At 44.4% G+C, this 19,635-nt stretch overlaps 2 protein-coding genes across 24 annotated transcripts in view; one reads left to right on the forward strand and one right to left on the reverse strand.

The window, feature by feature from the left end:
* Window positions 1–19,635, reverse strand: part of SPIN1 (spindlin 1) — a 119,658-nt gene that overhangs the window by 74,589 nt on the left and 25,434 nt on the right. The window lies entirely within an intron of this gene.
* Window positions 1,975–9,239, forward strand: LOC122465760. The gene is made up of 3 exons (XM_043546239.1): window positions 1,975–2,181; window positions 2,465–2,937; window positions 9,116–9,239. Exons 1-3 carry the CDS (start codon window positions 2,104–2,106, stop codon window positions 9,237–9,239), a joined length of 675 nt encoding a protein of 224 aa, XP_043402174.1. The 5' UTR covers window positions 1,975–2,103.

Below are 19,635 nucleotides of genomic sequence, written 5' to 3' on the forward strand. Positions count from 1 at the left end.
CAGCTGTTTAACTCAAAGTGCTAAACACAATTACCTATCATCCTTCACTTGTAGCAACGTGGGTGCAAAATTCCATACCACCACACACACTGTGAACACAGAAAAACCCCTAAAAATCATATCCTCTATGCCAGTGGTATCCAACCTTTTTAAGCTCAAAATCACTTTTTGAATTCAAGAGCAACCAAGGATCTACCCCACACATTCCCCGAGGCCCCTTCCCTTCCCCAAAGCCCCGCCCCACTCACTTTATTCCCCCCTCTCCATCATTTGCTCTCCTCCACCCTCACTCACTTTCACCGGGCTGGGGTAAGGGGCTAGCATTCGGGAGCGGGTGCAGGCTCTGGACTGGGGCCGAGGGGTTCGCAGTGTGGGAGGGGGCTCTGGGCTGAGCCTGGGGCAGGGGCTTCGGGTGCAGGAGGGAGTGAAGGGTGCAAGCTCTGGGAGAGAATTTGGGTGCAGGAGGGGGCTCCGGGCTGGGGCAGGTAGTTGGGGTGCAGGAGGGTACAGGGTGCTGGCTCTGGGAAGGGGGTCAGGGCTGGGGCTTGGGGTGCAGGCTCTGGGAGGGGGCTCGGCTGCCAGAAGGAGTTTGGGGTGTTGGCTCCAAGAGGGGGCTCAGGTCTGGGAGTTGAGGTGCAGCCTCCCACCAGGCAGCACTTACCTCCAGCAGCTCCTGGTCAGCGGTGCAGCTAAGGCAGGCTCCCTGCCTATCCTAGCCCCACACTGCTCCCGGAAGGGACCCACATACCCCTGCGTCCCCGGGGGGGAGGGCATGTGCGGCACATGGCTCCACGCGCTGCCCCTCTCTGCAAGCACCACCCCCACAGCTCCCATTGGCCACAGCTCCCCATTCCCGGCCAATGGGAGCTGTGTGGCACTGCTTGAAGGCAGTGTGGGGCCGGGGCATGCAGGGAGCCTGTCTTAACCGCAGCCCCGCTGAAGATCACAATCGACCAGTTGATGACCACTGCTCTATGCACAAATTAAATTATGCCCTCTGTCCCCAGCACATAGTGACACCAAGGCAAATGTATAGCTATAAAGTAATTGGGGAAGGGGGAAAAAAATGACAATTTTGAGATTGGTAAGTGTGATAACTCAAAGTGATATTGTACGTGAGTTACACAACTGAACTTCATTACTCAGGTTAGATTACAGAGCAAAGTCCTTCCATTACTTTGTACATTCAATTTGCTTTAAAAATACTGCTAAGCAGGGTGGATAATAATCAATGATTAAAAAAAAAAAAAAACTCTGATCTTTTAAAGTTAAATCTGAATTTATTTGATAAAATGCTTTTTGCAGAAAAAAACCTATCTAAAGAAAGTTTTAATTAAGATACACGATAGCTCAGATATCTCATCATGGAGTAGGGATTATAAATTCTAATTCTATAGTAGGAGACAAAAACATTTACATGAATATAAAGAAAAGTCTTGTAAATGAGTGCCAATAGTTCATGGATTAGGGACCCAATTTTATGGGGTTTCAGGGACTGCCGTATAGATTAATTAGGTTAATCGTTCTATCTACACAATGGGACTCAGTGCTCAGTCTAGAAGATACCATCAAACATGCTTAGTTTTGCAGTTCTCAAACGGTGGATTTGTGTCTCCAGAGATAACGTGCTTGTTAACAACAAAAATGTTTTTAAATAAATATATAGAGGTGAGAAATAACAGACCTCAACCCTAGTGTCCCTCTGCAAATTTGTGTACACAGAGTCAATCCCTTACCTCTCTCTAAAAGTGCCAAGTTTCAAAACGTTCAATGAATAGAAGATTATTGGAGGCAAAATAGATCTGGACAAGGAGAAGATAAATGTGAAAAGGGAGGGACAGGCAGTAGAAACAAAAAGTGAATCTGTTTGAGCAACATATTCCAGAAGTCTTGAGGTCTTTCCTGAGTGTAGCCTTCATTGATTTGAGATCCACCATACCATTCTCTCACTAGAAGGGAAGACCTGTAATGGCAGCAGGCAGTAAGAGAGACCCAGTTTGGGAATATTCTAATGAAGTTCCTCTACCTGTGGGTAAGACAGGCAAGCGTGCAAACAGTGCAACAAAGAAAAGCAAGGCCTGGTTGCCTGAATGAAATAACATCATGAAAAGTGTTGCTTCTCAAGAGAAAGCTGTGTTGAAGTTGATGAAAGGAACATGTCTGAACATGCAGGATCTTCAGGTTGGTAAACTTTTTATTTCATACTTTTTTCTTAAGGACTGCCTGTCTTCCTTCTGAACTATTCTTGAATTCTCACGTTTAAGCAAAAAATATAGTTGTTACTCTATGGCACTATCATTTTAGATGCAGTTGTGATAAAAAAATAAATAGCTGAAATAGGCAGATCTTCCTTTTACAATTTCACCATTAAAGTAGTACTGAGTGTCAGTGAATGCAGTGAGTACTACTAAATGACCAGTATGGTAATAATAATTAAATAACTGCACTGACTTATTTTGTTTAGGAGAATCCATCCTCAACATACAGGATTCTGAAGACTATCCACCTTCAAGATCACCATCATTTTCTACAGTTTCAGAGTTATCTGCCAATGATAGCGTTTCAGGTCAAATCATGTATGTCACACAGCCACAGTATATCACCTGTAGCAAAAAGAAAAAAAAATCTCCATCATCCAGGAACAACCACAGATAAATTTGTGATAAGAACCAGCAGATTACAAAAAGAGGTAATTGATGAAAAATTTGCCTGGTTTGCTTATGCAATAAACTCTCCTTTCCATATAATTGAGAACCCACATTGTATTAACATGGTTCAGTCATTAAGACCACGATACAGTCCACTCAACAGAACAAATGTCACAGGCAAATTGCTGGGTAAAGTGTATGAAAGAGAAATTGAGCAGTGTGCAAGAGGTCTAGAGGGTGAAATTGTTAACCTGAGTCTCGATGGCTGGAGCAAACTCTCCCACAAGACGTTCGATGGAACTCAGTAGTGGACTGTTTTGAACACAGTGTCAAGAACTGGCCTAATCTGATGACAGTTTGTGAACAAAATCATGAAAAAAATAGATGGCACGGTCACAACCAAAGTTGTCAACATTGGGCTTAAGAGAAATGTTGAACACATGCTGAGTACCCTGAAGCCTATTTCTGTAGCCTTGAACAAAATGCAGGGAAATAGCTCTTTTATTGCTGATGCTGTTGAAATTTGGAAGGAACTGAGTGAGATCTTAAAAAGAGAAATATACAATGACCAAGTTAAATTACAAGCATTAAAAAAAACGAATGGGACAAGCACTGTCTCCAGCTCATTTTCTTGCAAATATTCTCAATACTCTGTCAAAGGGTCAAACCTTACCTGCTGAAGAAGAGGAGTTGGCTATGACATGGACATCCAGCAATCATCCCACTATACTAAACTTCAGAGCTAAGGATGAATCATTCAAGAAATACATGTTTGCTGATCATGTTTTAAAGAAAGTCACACCAGGGAAGTGGTGGAAGTCACATAAGCACTTGGATTCAGAGACTGTTGAAGTGATAATCTCACTTTTAACAGCAGTAGCTTCTTCTACTGGTGTAGAAAGAATATTTTCTTCCTTTGGACTAATTCATTCCAAATTGAGAAATCGTTTGGGACCTGAAAAAGCAGGAAAACTTGTTTTTCTTTTCCAGATTATGAAAACAACAAGAAAATGAAGTTAGCTGCAGGAGCTAATATTTTAAATTTCTCATGTTGAGCTGGCTGACATGGTTGATTTTTTTTTTTTAAATACTTCATTTAACTATTTCAGTTAAAAACAATTTTAACAAAAACAAACCTGATTTAAAAAAAAATTTGAATGTTTAACTAAATTCAAAAATTCATCTGCTTGTTTTGTTAAAATATTATATGTTTGCTGTTGAAGAAGAAAAATCCAAAATACATAACGTTGTTGTTTTAGTTAAATAAAGCAATTTAAATGTCTGTCTGGTGATGTTCTCCTCCTAATACAGCGTGGCAAGAAAATCCTCCAAATATTAATGATTAACCTGTTGAATTGGAGATATTTATGAAGTCATAGGGAGGTGAACTATCTGCTTCAATTACCTTTGTTTGGTTATTTCATTTACCAATCATTTATTTTCTGATATGGCTGTAATACTAATCTGAAAAGTTTTCAAAATAAATCACTTTAAAAAATGTATAGTGTGTACCTTCTAAAAATCAAACCTACATCTATCTCTGAGTTGTGAAGAATGTAACAACCAACACTTTTGGAATGCACTTTTATGTAGAAATCCATGATTAAATCAAGTCTTCCTGACTAGTTATTTAATCAATTTGATTTAGATCAAATCCACCCTACAGCTAAGAATCTTAAAAATCTTCAATAAAAGCTGTTAGAGAAAAAGAAAGAAGACAAGGCTCCGATTTCTATTAGGTCAAAGATAGGCGTTTCTGGGGGAAAACAAGTACACCTTCTCCCTCCACCCATGCCTTGATCAGAGAAGATAGATTAGGCATAGCCAGATTCAGAACACAAACTTTAGAATAAAGAAGAATTTCCCCTTGATATTTTTTCATCTCAGCAAGTTCTGCATTTCTATTAACTCTGTAAAATACAGTGTAGGAACCAATAATTATAGAACTGCAACCTGAACTTGTAATTTGTGTCACTGAACTCTTATAGCATTGTAATGAAATTGCTGGAGAGGCATGGAAACAAATAATTAGATTTTACTTTAGGTTTTCCATTATTTTCTCCAGTAGGTACTATAAAAGCTTTTTGTCAATATGTCGAGCAGTACAAAACAGAAAAAATGCAATACATATTTTCTGACTGGTATGACATCAATATATTTAAATATACACAATAAACTACACTAAAAGAACACTAAAGTTCCAAAGTTAAGTGTTCAATAGTCTGGAAGGGCCAAAATTAAGGTTGTCCACACACAGGCATTCTTAATTCTGGCATTTTTTTTTACTGTGTGCTTGAATTTTCCACCTTAATTGTGTTTTTACCATAGTTTGTGTGCACTGAATTTCCTAGGTTCTTAAAAAAGAAAACTGAAAAAAACAAGTATGTGGCATCACAAACCCACATGGCTCATCAGCAGGGTTGGAACACCTTTAGCTCCACAGCACAGATCTCTACCACTTGAGGTACCAGAATAAATGATAGCTGTAGTAGGCTGTCATGCTCTAGTGTCCATCAGCACTAGAGGGGGATGAGAGTTCCCAGGTATTTGCAGCCGCACTGGGTTCTTTGGTTCAATCTGAAGTTTGTAAGGGAGTGTGCTTGTAGGGGCATCACAGACCTTTCTGCTCTGGCCCCTCTACAGCCTGACACCTCTGGCCATGTCCTCTACAGTACCTTCCACAAACTCCTTCCCAGTCTTCTGCACCTCCAGCACCCTTACCCAGTCACCCCCTCTTAGGTCTCCTCATCCCAAACCTTTTGGTGTAGTCTTTACCCAGCCAGTCCTAGTATTTACGCACCCCTGACTCTGACTGCCAGTCTTCCCTTAAAGGCTCCTTGTCCAAAAACTACTCTCACAGCCCTCTCAATGAAACTTTAACAGAGGTACTCTGCAATCCTCTCCTGAAGGTTTTTAGAGATGCAGTCAGTGTTTCCTCTAATTTTTACCACAGGTGTGGAATGAATTTTGTTAGGTGCACCAATATGGAGATGATGTGTGACACATCACCTTCATACTGGTGCACCAAACAAAATTCATGTGGTGGGGGTGGGGCCGAGGGGTTCGAAGTATGGGCAGGGGCTCAGGGCTGGGGCAGAGGGTTGGGGTGCAGGGGTGCGATGGCTCCCGCCGATGGTGCAGGCTCTGGGATGGGTTGGAGATGAGGGGCTCTGCGCTGGGGCAGGGGGTGAAGACTCTGCCCATCTTTCTCTCCCCACAGCAGCACCTGGGCTGGAGGGGAAGATGCACCTCTTCCCACCGCGGCAGCTACAGGGCTCGGGCCAAGGTAGGTGCCCCTTCCCCAGCCGGTCCTGGGCTGGGTTCAGGCTGCCCCTCCCCCGGCTGGTCCAGGCCTGAGTTGGAACCGAGGGACGGGTGCCCCCATAGGTGCTAACGTAGTGGGTGCTCCAGGGCTGGAGAAAAATATGGAGATGATGTGTGACACATCACCTTCATACTGGTGCACATAACAAAATTCATGTGCTAGGGGAAGGGGCTCAGGGCTGGGGCAGAGGGTTGGGGTGCAGGAGTGTGAGGGCTCCAGCTGGGGATGAGGGCTCTGGGGTTGGGCCGGGGATGAAGGGTTTGGCGTGCACGAAGGTGCTCCAGGGCTACAGAGGGAAGAAGGCTCCGCCCAGCTCTCTCTCCCCGCTCAGCAGCCCCCACCAGCAGCCAAGCTCCCCCTCTCCCCAGCAACTCTCACCTGTCAGCTGCCCCACTGACCAACTCCTCCCCCTACCTCCCAGTGCCTCCCACCCACCGCGAACAGCTGTTTCATGGCAGAGTAGGAAGCTCCAGGAGGGAGTCGGAGGAGCGGGGATGGGGTGCGCTCAGGGGAAGATGCGGGACAGGGGCAGGGCCTGGGACGGAGGGCAGGATTGAGCACCCCCCTGGTTAGAGGGGAAGTCAGCGCGTATGGCATGGCCCTCCCCCGGCTGCAGCAGGTTGGGGCTGGGGGAGGGGCACCTCTCCCCCAGCTACAGCAGGTCGGGTGGACGGGTTCCCTGAGCGCCTGCACAGTGCTAAATAGACTGCTGCACAGCCGCGCAGCTTACAGGGAACTTAGATGGCAGCCTTATTTCTTCCTCCGTGGTAGGACCCTTTCCCACACCAGCTGACAATAACTTTGGCAAGCACTACTGCAGTACACAGGCTAGCAGCCTGTGGGCCTGGGTGGCTTCAGTAGCAGCTGTGCTCTCTCTGCCTTTATTATCCTTAGAGTGAGATATCAGCTAAAATCACTATCGCCTGTGGAAATGGTGACAGTATTCAGTGCCTATACTCAGTTTCATGCAACCGAGTAATTCCCTCCTCATTTCCCTCACCATTGGCAGACCACACACACCAGCACTGGTGCTCTGAGTGGCGCAGTCCACAAGCACCCCGAAGCAGAAGTGTCAATAAACACGTCCTATTGAAAACTTAAGAGGAGCAATGGAAGGGAGTTCTGAATCTTAATGTTCACTTTCCGTTGTGACTATATTGACAATGGTACGTTTTTGTGTTTTATCTGTAACTGCTATCGTTGCAGCCTTGAGGGGTTCCCCCCCATACACACCTGTGGAATGCCTGAGCCAGATAAGGAAGAGAAAGAAAATGACTCGGGATGACATGTTCAATGTAATCCTGTCAGTCAGTACGACACAGGACCATGAGCAAAGGGACTGGAGGGTGAACACTGCAGACAGCCGGGAGAAGGAAAGAGTGGACAGGAGAAAGGTCCAGGAGTCCAAGCAGGAAAAAGGAGAAGGAGATGCACCAGGACATAATGAGGCTTCTCCAGCAGTAAACGCAGATGGCTCCAGTCTCTTGTGGACCTACAAGTTCAACAAACATGGGTTCACCTCTCTTTGCAGTCCATGGAGAACTCCATTACAGCACCTCCCTACACTCCCTCAACATTCCATGTGGTATCAGGGGCTGCATACCTACCTCTACAAGTACTCCCCGGGAGACATTAAAGACAAACATCTTCACATACACTGATTTGTGAAAGCTGCTGTTTCTGTATGTATAGGTAGAATGGACAAGAATGTTCTTTCCCCTTGACAATATATTAATAGAACAGAAGTTAAGTTTTTAATGTATTTGATTTCAAATTGCAGATTTTATTTTGCACTGGTTTTGTTACATAATAAAATTCTATTTGAAAAATTAATCATCTTTATTAGTTCACAACATATGCTGCAGAGAGCACCCACTTGTTACGCTACAATGTGACAATGCATAGGATCAGTGACAAAAAAGCATAATAATCATAATAGCACCACAAAAGTAGTATTTGCATTGACAATGTTATAGTCAAATGTACACCAAGCACCACACAATTCCCAACAGGCCGAAAACAGCACAGTACACCATAATGCATTGTGTGGTTTGATGTTAAAGTGCTCTTTCAAAGCCTCCCTGAGCTGTATAGCTCCACTTGAGCTCTCCTAAAAGCCTTGTGGCTGGCTGTTAAAAACAGACAGCAGCCAGTCTACCACTACCAGCCGTGCCAGCAGCAACTTTTCCCCCTTTCGTTTCACTGATATTACGCAGGACATAGCATTGTGATTTCCCCCTGTCAACTCCAATCTTGTGAATAAACATCAGTGTCCTTTCAATCTACCAAAAGCACACTCAACTGTCATTCTACACCTGCTGAGCTGGTAGTTGAAACTTTCTATGGCCAGTGTACAGCTTCATGAGCCAGGGGAAGGCTGGGTCCCCCAGGTTCAATATTGGCATTTCCACATTGCCAACAGTAATCAACCAGTTGGGAAAGAACATCCCTGCTTGTAGCTTTCTGAACAGTCCTGGGTTCAGAAAGATTCGAGTGCCATGCACCTTCCCTGACCAGCCCACGCTGATGTCAGTGATATGTCCCCAGGAATCCAGCAACACATGCATAACTATAGAAAAGTAACCCTTTCTGTTGATGTACTCTGTGGCACGGTGGTCTGGTGCCAAAATAAGGATAAACATGCTGTCTGTTGCTCCACCACAGTTTGGGAACCCTACTGATACAAATCCATCCATTATGTCCTGCATATTTTCTGAGAATCACTGTCCTGCATAGCAGGAGGCTCATAGATTCTAAAACCAGAAGGGGCCATTGCAATCATTTAGTACAGCCCAGGCCATAGAAATTCCCAAAAATAATTCCTCAAGCAGATCTTTTAGAAAAATATCCAATCTTGATTTAAAAAATTGTCAGTGATGGAGAATCCACCATGAACCTTGGTAAACTGCTCCAACTGTTAATTACTCTCACCATTATAAAAATACTTTGTTTCCAGTCTGAATTTTTCTAGCTTCAACTTCCAGCCCTTGGATTATGTTATACCTTTCTCTAGATTGAAGAATCCATTTTCAAATACAATGGCCTTGCACACGTTCATGACAAATGCCTCTAGAGGGGATTTTCCAACTCCAAAATTATTTCCCACTAATTGATAACAATTTGGTGATGGAAGCTTCCACAGGGTGATCACCACTCGCTTCTCCACTGTCAGTGCCAAAATGAGAACTGCATTCCTGCGCTGGAGGACGTGGAAGAGCTCAGCACACAGATCCAGGAACATGGCCTTGCACATCCGAAAGTTCTGAAGCCACTGCTCACCGTCCCAAAATTGCATTACAAGACGATCCTACCAGTCAGTACTCATTTGTCAGGCCAAGAAGTGGTGCTCCACCACCTGCAGCAGCTCTATGAATGCCACCAACAACCTTAACTTGGTTCTCACTATGTCCCACAGCAACCTGCCCTCCAGGAAACTGCCATGTTCCCCTTTGATTTAATTCTTCTTATGGTTCTGCAAATACCAGATGATCTGGCATCCTGTGCTTGCAATGCTCATGACAATAGTGCAGAGTTGTGCAGGAGCCATGCTTCTGTCAGAGATGACAGACAGACAATGAAAAGAGCAGCATGGGTTTGTGGGATTTTTAAAAAGGCACAGATGGAATATAGATGTCATTATGGGATGGAGACAGTTACTCTGGGAAGTTGACCCTTTGCTCCCATTCATCCCTGCATGACTTGTTTCTGCTCCACCATGCACTGCCAAAGATTTCCAAAAGACAGTGCACTGGAGGGTGGCATATTGCAAACTGGGACACCTACCCATGGTGCACCAGACTGTGCATTGACACAACCACTTCTGGTGAGTGCATGCAATACCAACGCAAGGAGCAAAGTATCCAAGCGTATAAATGTTAAACTAACTGCAGTGGCTCTATGTCAACTTAACTTGCGTCAACCAAAGTTCGTAGTGTAGGCACAGCCTGAGCTCAGTTCTAGTACTCATTATCTGCTGAAATAGTTAATTCTTTTAACACTGGTATTACATATTAGTTTCTCTCTTGTTTATAGTTTTAAAGCTTGAGAAAACACGTTATCTAAGTCCCCTAGGTCAGTGTATTGAGCTAGATAAAATCTCCCAGAATACGTTGTACTCATACTAAGCTTTATTTTGAAACTCTTGTGGTTAAAACTGTTCATTTATGCAAACTTTGTCAGAAGCAATATTATGTTACAGAAGTTCGTCAAATATGGCTTGCGTGCTCGGCACAGCTAGAGTAGATGTCTCCATGGTCTTATGAAATCTGGAATGTTATGTACAAAATCTAGATAAGGAAAGGCGTATAAGGTATGTGGACTCTGTAAAATCTTCTACCTGTTGAAAACAAGAGAGAGATAACTATATTGCTACTATACAGTACTTTATAACTCAAGCTGGTCAAAAAATGGAAAAAAAATCCAGTTAAACTCAAAAAAAAGTTTCCTTTTCTTCAAATTATAAAATGTTGACCAACTCTATTCATAATGCTGCTAAAAATAATACCAGTCAATGAAAACAAATGTAAAGGTTTAATTTAAAGCTAGTCATGATCATAACAACTTTTGCATACAACTATTTTAATGAAGGAAAGTTGGAAGATTTTATTTTTACTTTGACAATCATTTTCAATTTAAAGCAATCTCTACCCTCTTCATATGCCCCAATTTTCTTTTTCCTACTGTGCGTGGCTTGGGATTTGGCCCCTTTTACGATAAAGATATACCAGATTTTCAGCTTGCAGTCTCTCCCTATAGTTCTGAGTGGATACCAGTGTATTTTTGCTACCTGTTTAGCAGGACACAGACTACTAAAAATTTTTTCAATTCTCACATGCATAAACATAAAAATATTTATGGATAGCCCTCCAGTAATTATATGGCTAATCCATATATGGAACTACATAAACCTCCCTCAGACCAAAAGGATGCATCTTAAGAAGTTGACCAGCAGTAAACCTCAAAGCAATTCAGCTTTGTATTAATTACACTGACGTATGTTTATAAAAGACTATCTTAAACTTCTGAACACTATTTATTGTTTTAAGCATTTAGTTAAATAGATAAGACAAAGGAAAAAATGTAATGATAACCTATGTGATAGCAGTGATATTTGGTGGTTTAATCTTTGTAGTTTTCAGAGCAGAATCGAAGTATAATAGTTTCCATTAGTGCTACCATATTTTACACAGACACAAACAATTTGATTATAAACCTATTACCACAGGTTAATTCCACATATATTTTCAATCTACTAATTCACAGCAGGAGTTCTAGGGAGAACAAAGTCAATCACATGTCCTCCCCAAGCTCCCAACTTCATCCTATAAAAAACAGCTTGGGAGAAACAAGTTTGAATTCCTTAAAGACAGACCTCGAAAGATAAAGACTGATGACATCCTTCAGGTATCCTTTCCATTAACATGTCTTTAGAGTAAGCTGTCCTAGGTTGTTTTTCTTATCTCACCAATCATGAGAAGCATGACAAATCACTTTATAAGGTCTCGGTCACTGGGCTAACTTAATGCAGTAACATCGGTTTTCTCCCCAGAAGAATGCCAACAACTGCAAAGTGTTCCAAAAAGCAAAGAAACTTTATCTTATGTTTTTAGGAAAAGAACATATCTACAAGATGCATGGTAATTCAGCTGATTTGTGATATAGTGCCAAGGACCAAAATTTCTATCCATATAATAAAAAGATGAATGAAAGATTCATTCAGCATGTCTTCCACATCTGTCTAATTTATCAATCACCTAAACAAGTGAACAGAGGCATATTCAGCAGTTTCAGAATCTTTACTAGAGTTTCTAGACTTCTTAGAAGGAAGCAACATACTTGCCAAGTTTAGTTCTGTCTCTCATTAGTTAACCACATGGATTATTTTCAAACCTAAATGCATAAAAGCTTTACTACAATACAGTTTACAGTTCTCAAAGTTCAGAAGACACTGAATAATAGAAACCCAACCTCTATGAATCTGGAAAAAAAATTCAAATATTCCACCGTATTCTTAAGAATTATTTTCACTTTTTACAACATGCATAAACTTTTAATCCATGTGCAGTCATTTTCTTTAGCAAAGCAAGCACTCCACACTCACAAACTTTTATCCACATATTCTCAGGACTCTTTATTAAATAAAATTACCATTTATGCTCAGAGGAACAGGAACTTCATTAGAAAGCAGTGGCAGGATATATCCCAAAATTTCAAGACTACACCTTATGGTGCTTTGTGCCAATAAAAAAAATTAAAGATTCCCTTATTACTCTGCAACTACTTCATTATGCAGGAATGCAGCCAGTTAAAAGAAGAGACGTGTAAGGTCATGCATTTAGGGATTAATAACAAGAATTTTAGTTATAAGCTAGGGACGCATCAATTAGAAGTAACGGAGGAGAAAAAGGACCTTGGAGTATTGGTTGATCATAGGATGACTATGAGCCGCCAATGTGATATGGCTGTGAAAAAAGCTAATGCGGTCTTGGGATGCATCAGGAGAGGTATTTCCAGTAGGGATAAGGAGATTTTAGTACCGTTATACAAGGCACTGGTGAGACCTCACCTGGAATACTGTGTGCAGTTCTGGTCTCCCATGTTTAAGAATAATGAATTCAAACTGGAACAGGTACAGAGAAGGGCTACTAGGATGATCCGCGGAATGGAAAACTTGCCTTATGAAAGGAGACTCAGGGAGCTTGGTTTGTTTAGCCTAACTAAAAGAAGGTTGAGGGGAGATATGATTGCTCTCTATAAATATATCAGAAGGATAAATACTGGAGAGGGAGAGGAATTATTTAAGCTCAGTACCAATGTGGACACAAGAACAAATGGATATAAACTGGCCTCTAGGAAATTTAGACTAGAAATTAGACGAAGGTTTTTAACCATCAGAGGAGTGAAGTTTTGGAATAGCCTTCCAAGGGAAGCAGTGGGGGCAAAAGATCTATCTGGCTTTAAGATTAAACTCGATAAGTTTATGGAAGAGATGGTACGATGGGATAACATGGTTTTGGTAATTAAATATTCATGGTAAATAGGCCCAATGGCCTGTGATGGGCTATTAGATGGGGTGAGATCCGAGTTACTACAGAAAATTCTTTCCTGGGTATCTGGCTGATGAATCTTGCCCATATGCTCAGGGTTTAGCTGATCGCCATATTTGGGGTCGGGAAGGAATTTTCCTCCAGGGCAGATTAGAAGAGGCCCTGGAGTTTTTTCGCCTTCTTCTGTAGCATGGGGCACGGGTCACTTGCTGGAGGATTCTCTGCTCCTTAAAGTCTTTAAACTACAATTTGAGGACTTCAATAGCACAGATATAGGTGTGAGGTTTTTTTGTAGGAGTGGTGGGTGAAATTCTGTGGCCTGCGTTGTGCAGGAGGTCAGACTAGATGATCATAATGGTCCCTTCTGACCTAAATATCTATGAATTTAAGAGTCTACTTTTGTCTAAATAACTTGAACAGAAAAAAAATATTTAAAATCAAAGTTTGAACTGCATGAAGAAAAATTTCAATACCAGCAGCTTGCCTCAGGGAACTGGAGACAATGAAAAAATTAAACAGCAAACAACTGGTGAAATAAGACACCATAGTCTTAAAAAGCAAAACAACTCAGAACAACATGTTAAACCATCATAAATCTCTTCAAAAATTGTTTTCCAAAGAATGAGACTCAAATACACAATCTACTGAGGACTGCTGAGAAAGCAGGGTGACCATTGCTGATGCCATATCTGGCATCATGTAGTAAGTTTTCAGAGCTGGTTCAAACCTGCAAATCCATGAATCTCTGGGATGGCCCTGTGGGAGGCACCAGATAGGGTGATAGAGTGGGCATTCCTCCTCCTTTACATGTCAATGAAGAGTTTGAGAGCACGGGGCGGTTTGTCCATCCTGGCAAGATGGCCAAAGAGCACACAACACTGCTTTTTCATATGGTGAGTGACTGAAGGAACTCATCAACGCTCTCCACAGGACTTGATCCCACCTGAACCATGGGGTTCTGGCAGCCCAGTTCTGAGGTTCTGGACCTTTCCCTTCTGCCATGAGATGTGCAACCCCACAGTACTGACGGCATCTTGGAGACTTTAGAGGGCAGAGCTGAAATTCTCCAACTTCTCCACAAAGCAAGGCAACATCAATGCCATAGTCTTGGTTGGTGAACATGTCTCGACCAAAACTGATTCCAAACCGTGGAGCAGCAAGTCTTAATATTCAGTTTATAGCTCAACAGAATAGTGCCAGCGCAAGAATGCATCTCTACAACACGTGAAGTTGTGAAGAAATGTGATGAAAGCCATGAACCAACACATACGGGGAACCAGTGTGAAGAATGAGACTGAGAAAATGGTCAAATAGTTAGTTTACCCTTAAGTAAATGCAACACATGGTGCAAAAAATGTCATGAGGATCTATAGTAATAAGCCTATTCTAGCCTACCTATGCCATTGAAAGTCATGAGGTCATACAGTCAAAGTTCTCTCTGTAGAAAGAAACAGAGCATAAACTCCTCAGGCAGGGATCCAACTTTTTGTATAGCATAACATTGTGGGTGCTATCTGAAACATAGCTCATGAAAAGACTACATGCACAAATAAAATTACTAGTACTAGCTCACCAGTGAGATACAAATAAGGTTCCCTCCTAATTCTGAAGTTCTGCAGCTCACTGATGCTAGTCCCAAGTCTCAAGAAGAATTATGTCCAACTGGATGTTCTATCTGGAAATCGGCTTTTCCCAGCACAAGATTATGCTTCTCAACCACAAATTGTTGATCCGTATCTGCTGGAACTGTCAAGATACCATCCACTAACTCATTGTAGTCACCTCAAAACAGGGCGGATAAAAATAGGAATTTAATTTTTTTTAAAATAAAACTTGTTTAAAATGAAATCTCAATTTAATACAAAACACATTAAGGTCTAAACTTATTACAATCTCTTAAAACATTTAAACAAAAAAATATGCTGAATCCATAAGCCTCTATCAAAAATTAAGTCAATGGCTGCTTTTCTACATAAAGAAAAATTCAGGGGGAAAACCATCTAACTTTTGAAGCCAAGCTTTATAAATATGGCACAATAGGTTATGTACTATATTACAGGCTTGATCCTATGGAGGACCCAAGGACTGTGCTACCGGGAGGTGCAAGAGACTGGCAAAGTTATCACAGACATGGGGACCCAGCCTCTGACTCCAGGTGACATATTCATGTATCTCATCAGAATCATCTGCTGAGATCACCTGGAAGTCTCATACTCTGTGCTACAGCTTATACCTACCTAGCTTTGATCGGCTCTGTTCTCAAGTTATGAATATTTATGACTCCGCCCACCATGGACACAATCTCCAGCTTATGGGAAAAACACTGATCTGACCAGTAACTACCAGCATTTGCTTCTGGATGGTTCTGGGCATGTCAAGTAAATTACTCTGCTCTGTCTACTTGCATGTGTACACAGATGAATCCACCTTTCCCCAATATCTATTAATTGTGTAACTGTCTCTAAATAAAACACGGCAGTGCAAAAGGCATGTAGGTTACACAAGCAGAAATTTTGAATGTTGTTAGTTCTTTTGTTTATCTGGGGTAGGGTTTCAGATGTGGTGGGGCAGGGGTGATATGTCAGAAAAGGCAGAATGTGTTACCACAAAGTAGCAACACTGGTGATCAAAGCAGGACACCGTGGGAAGAAGGGACAACATTCTTCAGAGTGCAACCTCTAATGTTGACTTCAACACCTGGGAACTGAAGAAAAAACTGCCATAACTGCGTGAAGGGTTCATGTTTAGTTCATCCACCTGGAAACAGTCAGGGCACACCCTGACTGTTGTGTAGGAGCAATGCACACATTGCTCTATCCAAGGACATGGACCGGACATGGACCATGGGAAGTCAATTAAAGGACAGTAACCGTGGGAAGCTTCCTTGGCCTGGGCTCAAGGCCTGAGAACTAGGATTGTAGTAGATAGAGGCTGGTAAATAAGAATATTAATCGAAGTCATATTTCCTTTGTTGTGTCCTTTTGCGGTTGAAGTATGTAATGCGCAGGGGGGAGAGATATAATAAAAGGGAAGGTGGAAAGCTGACAGGCAGCAGCCCGTTAGCAGACCAGCTCGCTTGCTTGCTAAAAGCTGTGTTCCATCTTGTCATTGAACCGCCACAACTGGCGCCCAACGTGGGGCCCTCAGCACTCACCTCGCCCGGCAAGGGTTTCAGACGCGTCACTCATCCGCTTCGCGGATCCCGGTGAGTATTTTTCATTGTGGTAAGTATGGGAAGCTCCCTCTCTGCTTTGCAAGTGCAACACCGCAATGAGCTACAGTATTTGCTACGTAAGGCTCAGCATGACTGCCCCACTCGAGAACTCACTCTCCTGCTACAGGAGGTGAGTGCCCAATGCCCGTGGTACCCTGAAGCCGGAACCCTTAAGCTAGCGGACTGGGAGCGGTTGGGCCAGACATTGCACAAAGAGCCTCGGGCGCCCGTACAGGCTTTACATGCCTGGCACCTCTGCCGCGACGCGATACAGCGTGTCGCCTCGGACAGGCCCTCCGTCGCGGGGTTGGTGCTCTCACCGCTCCCGCAGCCACCCCACCTCCTACCGATGCGACACAGTGTGTCACCTCAGAAAGACCCTCTCCCGCGCCAACAGAGGGGCTGCCGATTTCGCCACCCCTGTTCGCTCCTGCAGCCATCCCTCCCCCTGCTTCGCCCCCAGTGCCTCTATTACCACCGCCTCCCTTGCCTTCCCCACCGGAGCTGGTGTGTGATTACCGTCCTCTCGTGGGGCCCAATGCTCCGGGGCCCCCTGGGGGGTCCTCCGCGTCTGCTCAGGGGCTTTCGCTGGTGCAACAAATGGTTCACGCAGCGAAGACTCACTCAGATATTACAGCAGAGGAGCTGGCTGATCTGGTCTCAGTTTATCCGGTGACCTGGCAGGACGATGGCCAGGGCAACCAGGTTGCAAACTGGGTCAGTTTGCCTTACTCGGTGATCAGAGAGGTAAAGAAAGCGATTCGCGAGTTCGGCCTGACTAGCACGTATGTGCGTGGTCTCATTGAAGGGCTAGGTTCTGGGTACTCCCTGGTCCCTGAAGACTGGAAGGCGCTGTTGCGCATGATGCTGACACCTAGTCAGTATGTTATTTGGCTTAGTGAGTATCGGCAGATGGCGGAATGCCAAGCCCAGGTATATAGAGAGCAAGGTATCATTTATGAGCACTTGGTAGGGGAGGGCCAGTTTGCTACCGTACAGCTGCAGTCTCAACTCCCTCAGGCCGTCTTCCCCATTATTTCCACCTGCGCCCAGCATGCCTTCCGGAAGGTCCCGGATTCAGGCAGGCCTATTAAAAGCTTTGCCAGTATCCGTCAGGGTGCATCAGAGTCCTTTATGGATTTTACCAACAGATTGCAGGAGACTATCCTCCGACAGGTGGATAGCCCTGCAGCAGCTCAGGAGATCCTGTTAAAAATGGCGGTTGAAAATGCGAACGAGGATTGCCGCCGTGCTCTCCAGGCGGCACAAGCCTCTGGAATTCTAGAGCTGTCGGACATGCTGCGGGCGTGCCAAAACATCGGAACCCAAGCCCATAAGGCTGGAGTTCTGGCTGCCGCCCTGCGAAAAACCGGAAAGGAGGGGAAGCGTTGTTACCGCTGTGGTAAGGAGGGTCACTTTCAGCAGGAGTGCCGCTCATCGACGGCGCCCGCTCGCCCCTCAAAGAAGTGCCATCACTGGGCTAATCAGTGTCGTAGTGGGTCGGGAAACCGCACGATGGGTCTCCCCCGAACCCAGGGCCAAACGGGGGTGTTTCCCACTCAGACAACTGTTCCTCTGCCTTACAATCCATAGACTCCATGAGGGTGACTGCCGGAAGTGCAGGGCTTGATTTGATTATGCAGGAGGACACTGATTTTCGGTTGCCGGGGGAGGTTTGCGCCATACCTATGCAGGTGACGGGACCTCTCCCTGACGGCTTTGTGGGTCTCGTTCTCCCTCGCTCACATGCTGGGAAACAGGGCTTTTTTGTCATCCCAGGGGTCATCGATGCCGATTACACCGGCATGATTAAGGTTCAGGTGTGGACCCATCTTCCACAGTCGCTCCCGCGTGGACGCTCAATTGCACAATTGATTTTAGTCCCCTATCAGGTGCCAGCCGCAGAGGATCGAACCCGGGGCAGAGGCGGCTTTGGATCAACGCTGTCTCACTTGCCGTCTCATAACACGTCCTCTCCACTTGTTGCTCTGACAACGTCGGTCTGCCCCTCGAAACCTCAGTTAACACTTCTCTTAAATAATGTTCCTTTTACAAGGCTGGTGGACACTGGAGCTGACATTACGGTGATTCGTGATCCGGAGTGGCCGGTCAGTTGGCCAACAGTTCCTTCTAAAGAGTTGTGAGGGATCGGGGGTAGTAAACCCGGGCGCCAAAGTTTGTCTTGGGTCACGGTCTCTAAACCGGGAGGCCGTGCCCTTGCTACAATCCACCCTTTTGTGCTCCCTGTCCACCTCAATATCTGGGGCCGTGACTTACTTACAAAGCTGGACATCACCCTCGATATTAATATATAATGGCCCAAAACCCTCCCTCACCCACCTTGCCCTCCGCATTACCATTGGTATGGCAATCCTTAGAGCCCGTATGGATTGACCAGTGGCCCCTCCCTCTAGAAAAGCTGAAAGCGCTTCATTCGCTTGTGCAGCAACATTTGCAGGCACAGCGCTTGGAGAGCTCCATTAGTCCCTGGAACACCCCAGTGTTCGATATTAAGAAAAAATCTGGTGCATGGCGGCTGTTACATGATCTAAGGGAAATAAATAAACGCATACAACCCATGGGCCCCTTACAGTTTGGCTTACCGAACCCAAATTTAATTCCTCAAACCGATCAGTTTTGTGTGTTAGATTTAAAAGATTGTTTTTTCACCATCCCCCTTTGCCCACAAGATCGTGAAAAATTCGCGTTTACGGTGCCACAATATAATAATCAGCAACCCTCTCAAAGGTATCAGTGGAAGGTCTTGCTCCAGGGAATGCAAAATAGTCCAACCTTGCGTCAGCTTTTTGTGGATTGGGCCCTCGCCCCTTTTCGTGCCCGATACCCCACGCTAAAGGTCTACCATTATATGGATGACATTTTGCTTAGTGGTCCCCAGGTCACGGCACAAGAGCTTGAATCTTTGTCCCAGATTCTCGGCCAAAATGGCCTGTTAGTGGCACCAGAAAAAATCCAACGCTCTTATCCCTACCACTACCTCGGGCATAAGGTTTTACAAACCTATGCCGCTCCAGTTCGCCCGGAATTAATTCTACCTCAACCCCTAACCCGTGTTAAATTACAACAGATTTTGGGTCATTTAAATTGGATTCGACCCTACTTCCGTCTCCCCACCTCAATGCTGCAGCCGTTGTTCGAGCTCCTACGTGGAGCTCGGGCACCGGGCGCAGTTATTGCCATCACTGAGGAGCACATTGCCTGCATTCGGCAGATCAATGCAGCGTTGAGTCAGCAGTTTGTGGACAGACTCACTGAGGTCCGTCCCCTGAGGTTGGTTCTTCTTGTCACCCCTCATACGCCCACTGCGGCTCTGTTTGTACCTCGTACGGACACAGCCGTCTCTATCATAGAGTGGATATATTTGTCATCCACTCCTCCCCG

The sequence above is a fragment of the Chelonia mydas genome, chromosome 5 (genome assembly GCF_015237465.2).
Source record: "Chelonia mydas isolate rCheMyd1 chromosome 5, rCheMyd1.pri.v2, whole genome shotgun sequence".
Lineage (NCBI taxonomy): Eukaryota > Metazoa > Chordata > Testudines > Cheloniidae > Chelonia > Chelonia mydas.

Bases quoted from the DNA above. Each gene is read 5' to 3' on its own strand.
- LOC122465760 (XM_043546239.1), top strand. From the start codon at position 2,104: ATGAAAAGTGTTGCTTCTCAAGAGAAAGCTGTGTTGAAGTTGATGAAA. The intron at 2,182-2,464 runs GTTGGTAAACTT...TATTTTGTTTAG, and splicing joins TGAACATGCAGGATCTTCAG to GAGAATCCATCCTCAACATA. The intron at 2,938-9,115 runs GTTCGATGGAAC...AAGCTTCCACAG, and splicing joins AGCAAACTCTCCCACAAGAC to GGTGATCACCACTCGCTTCT.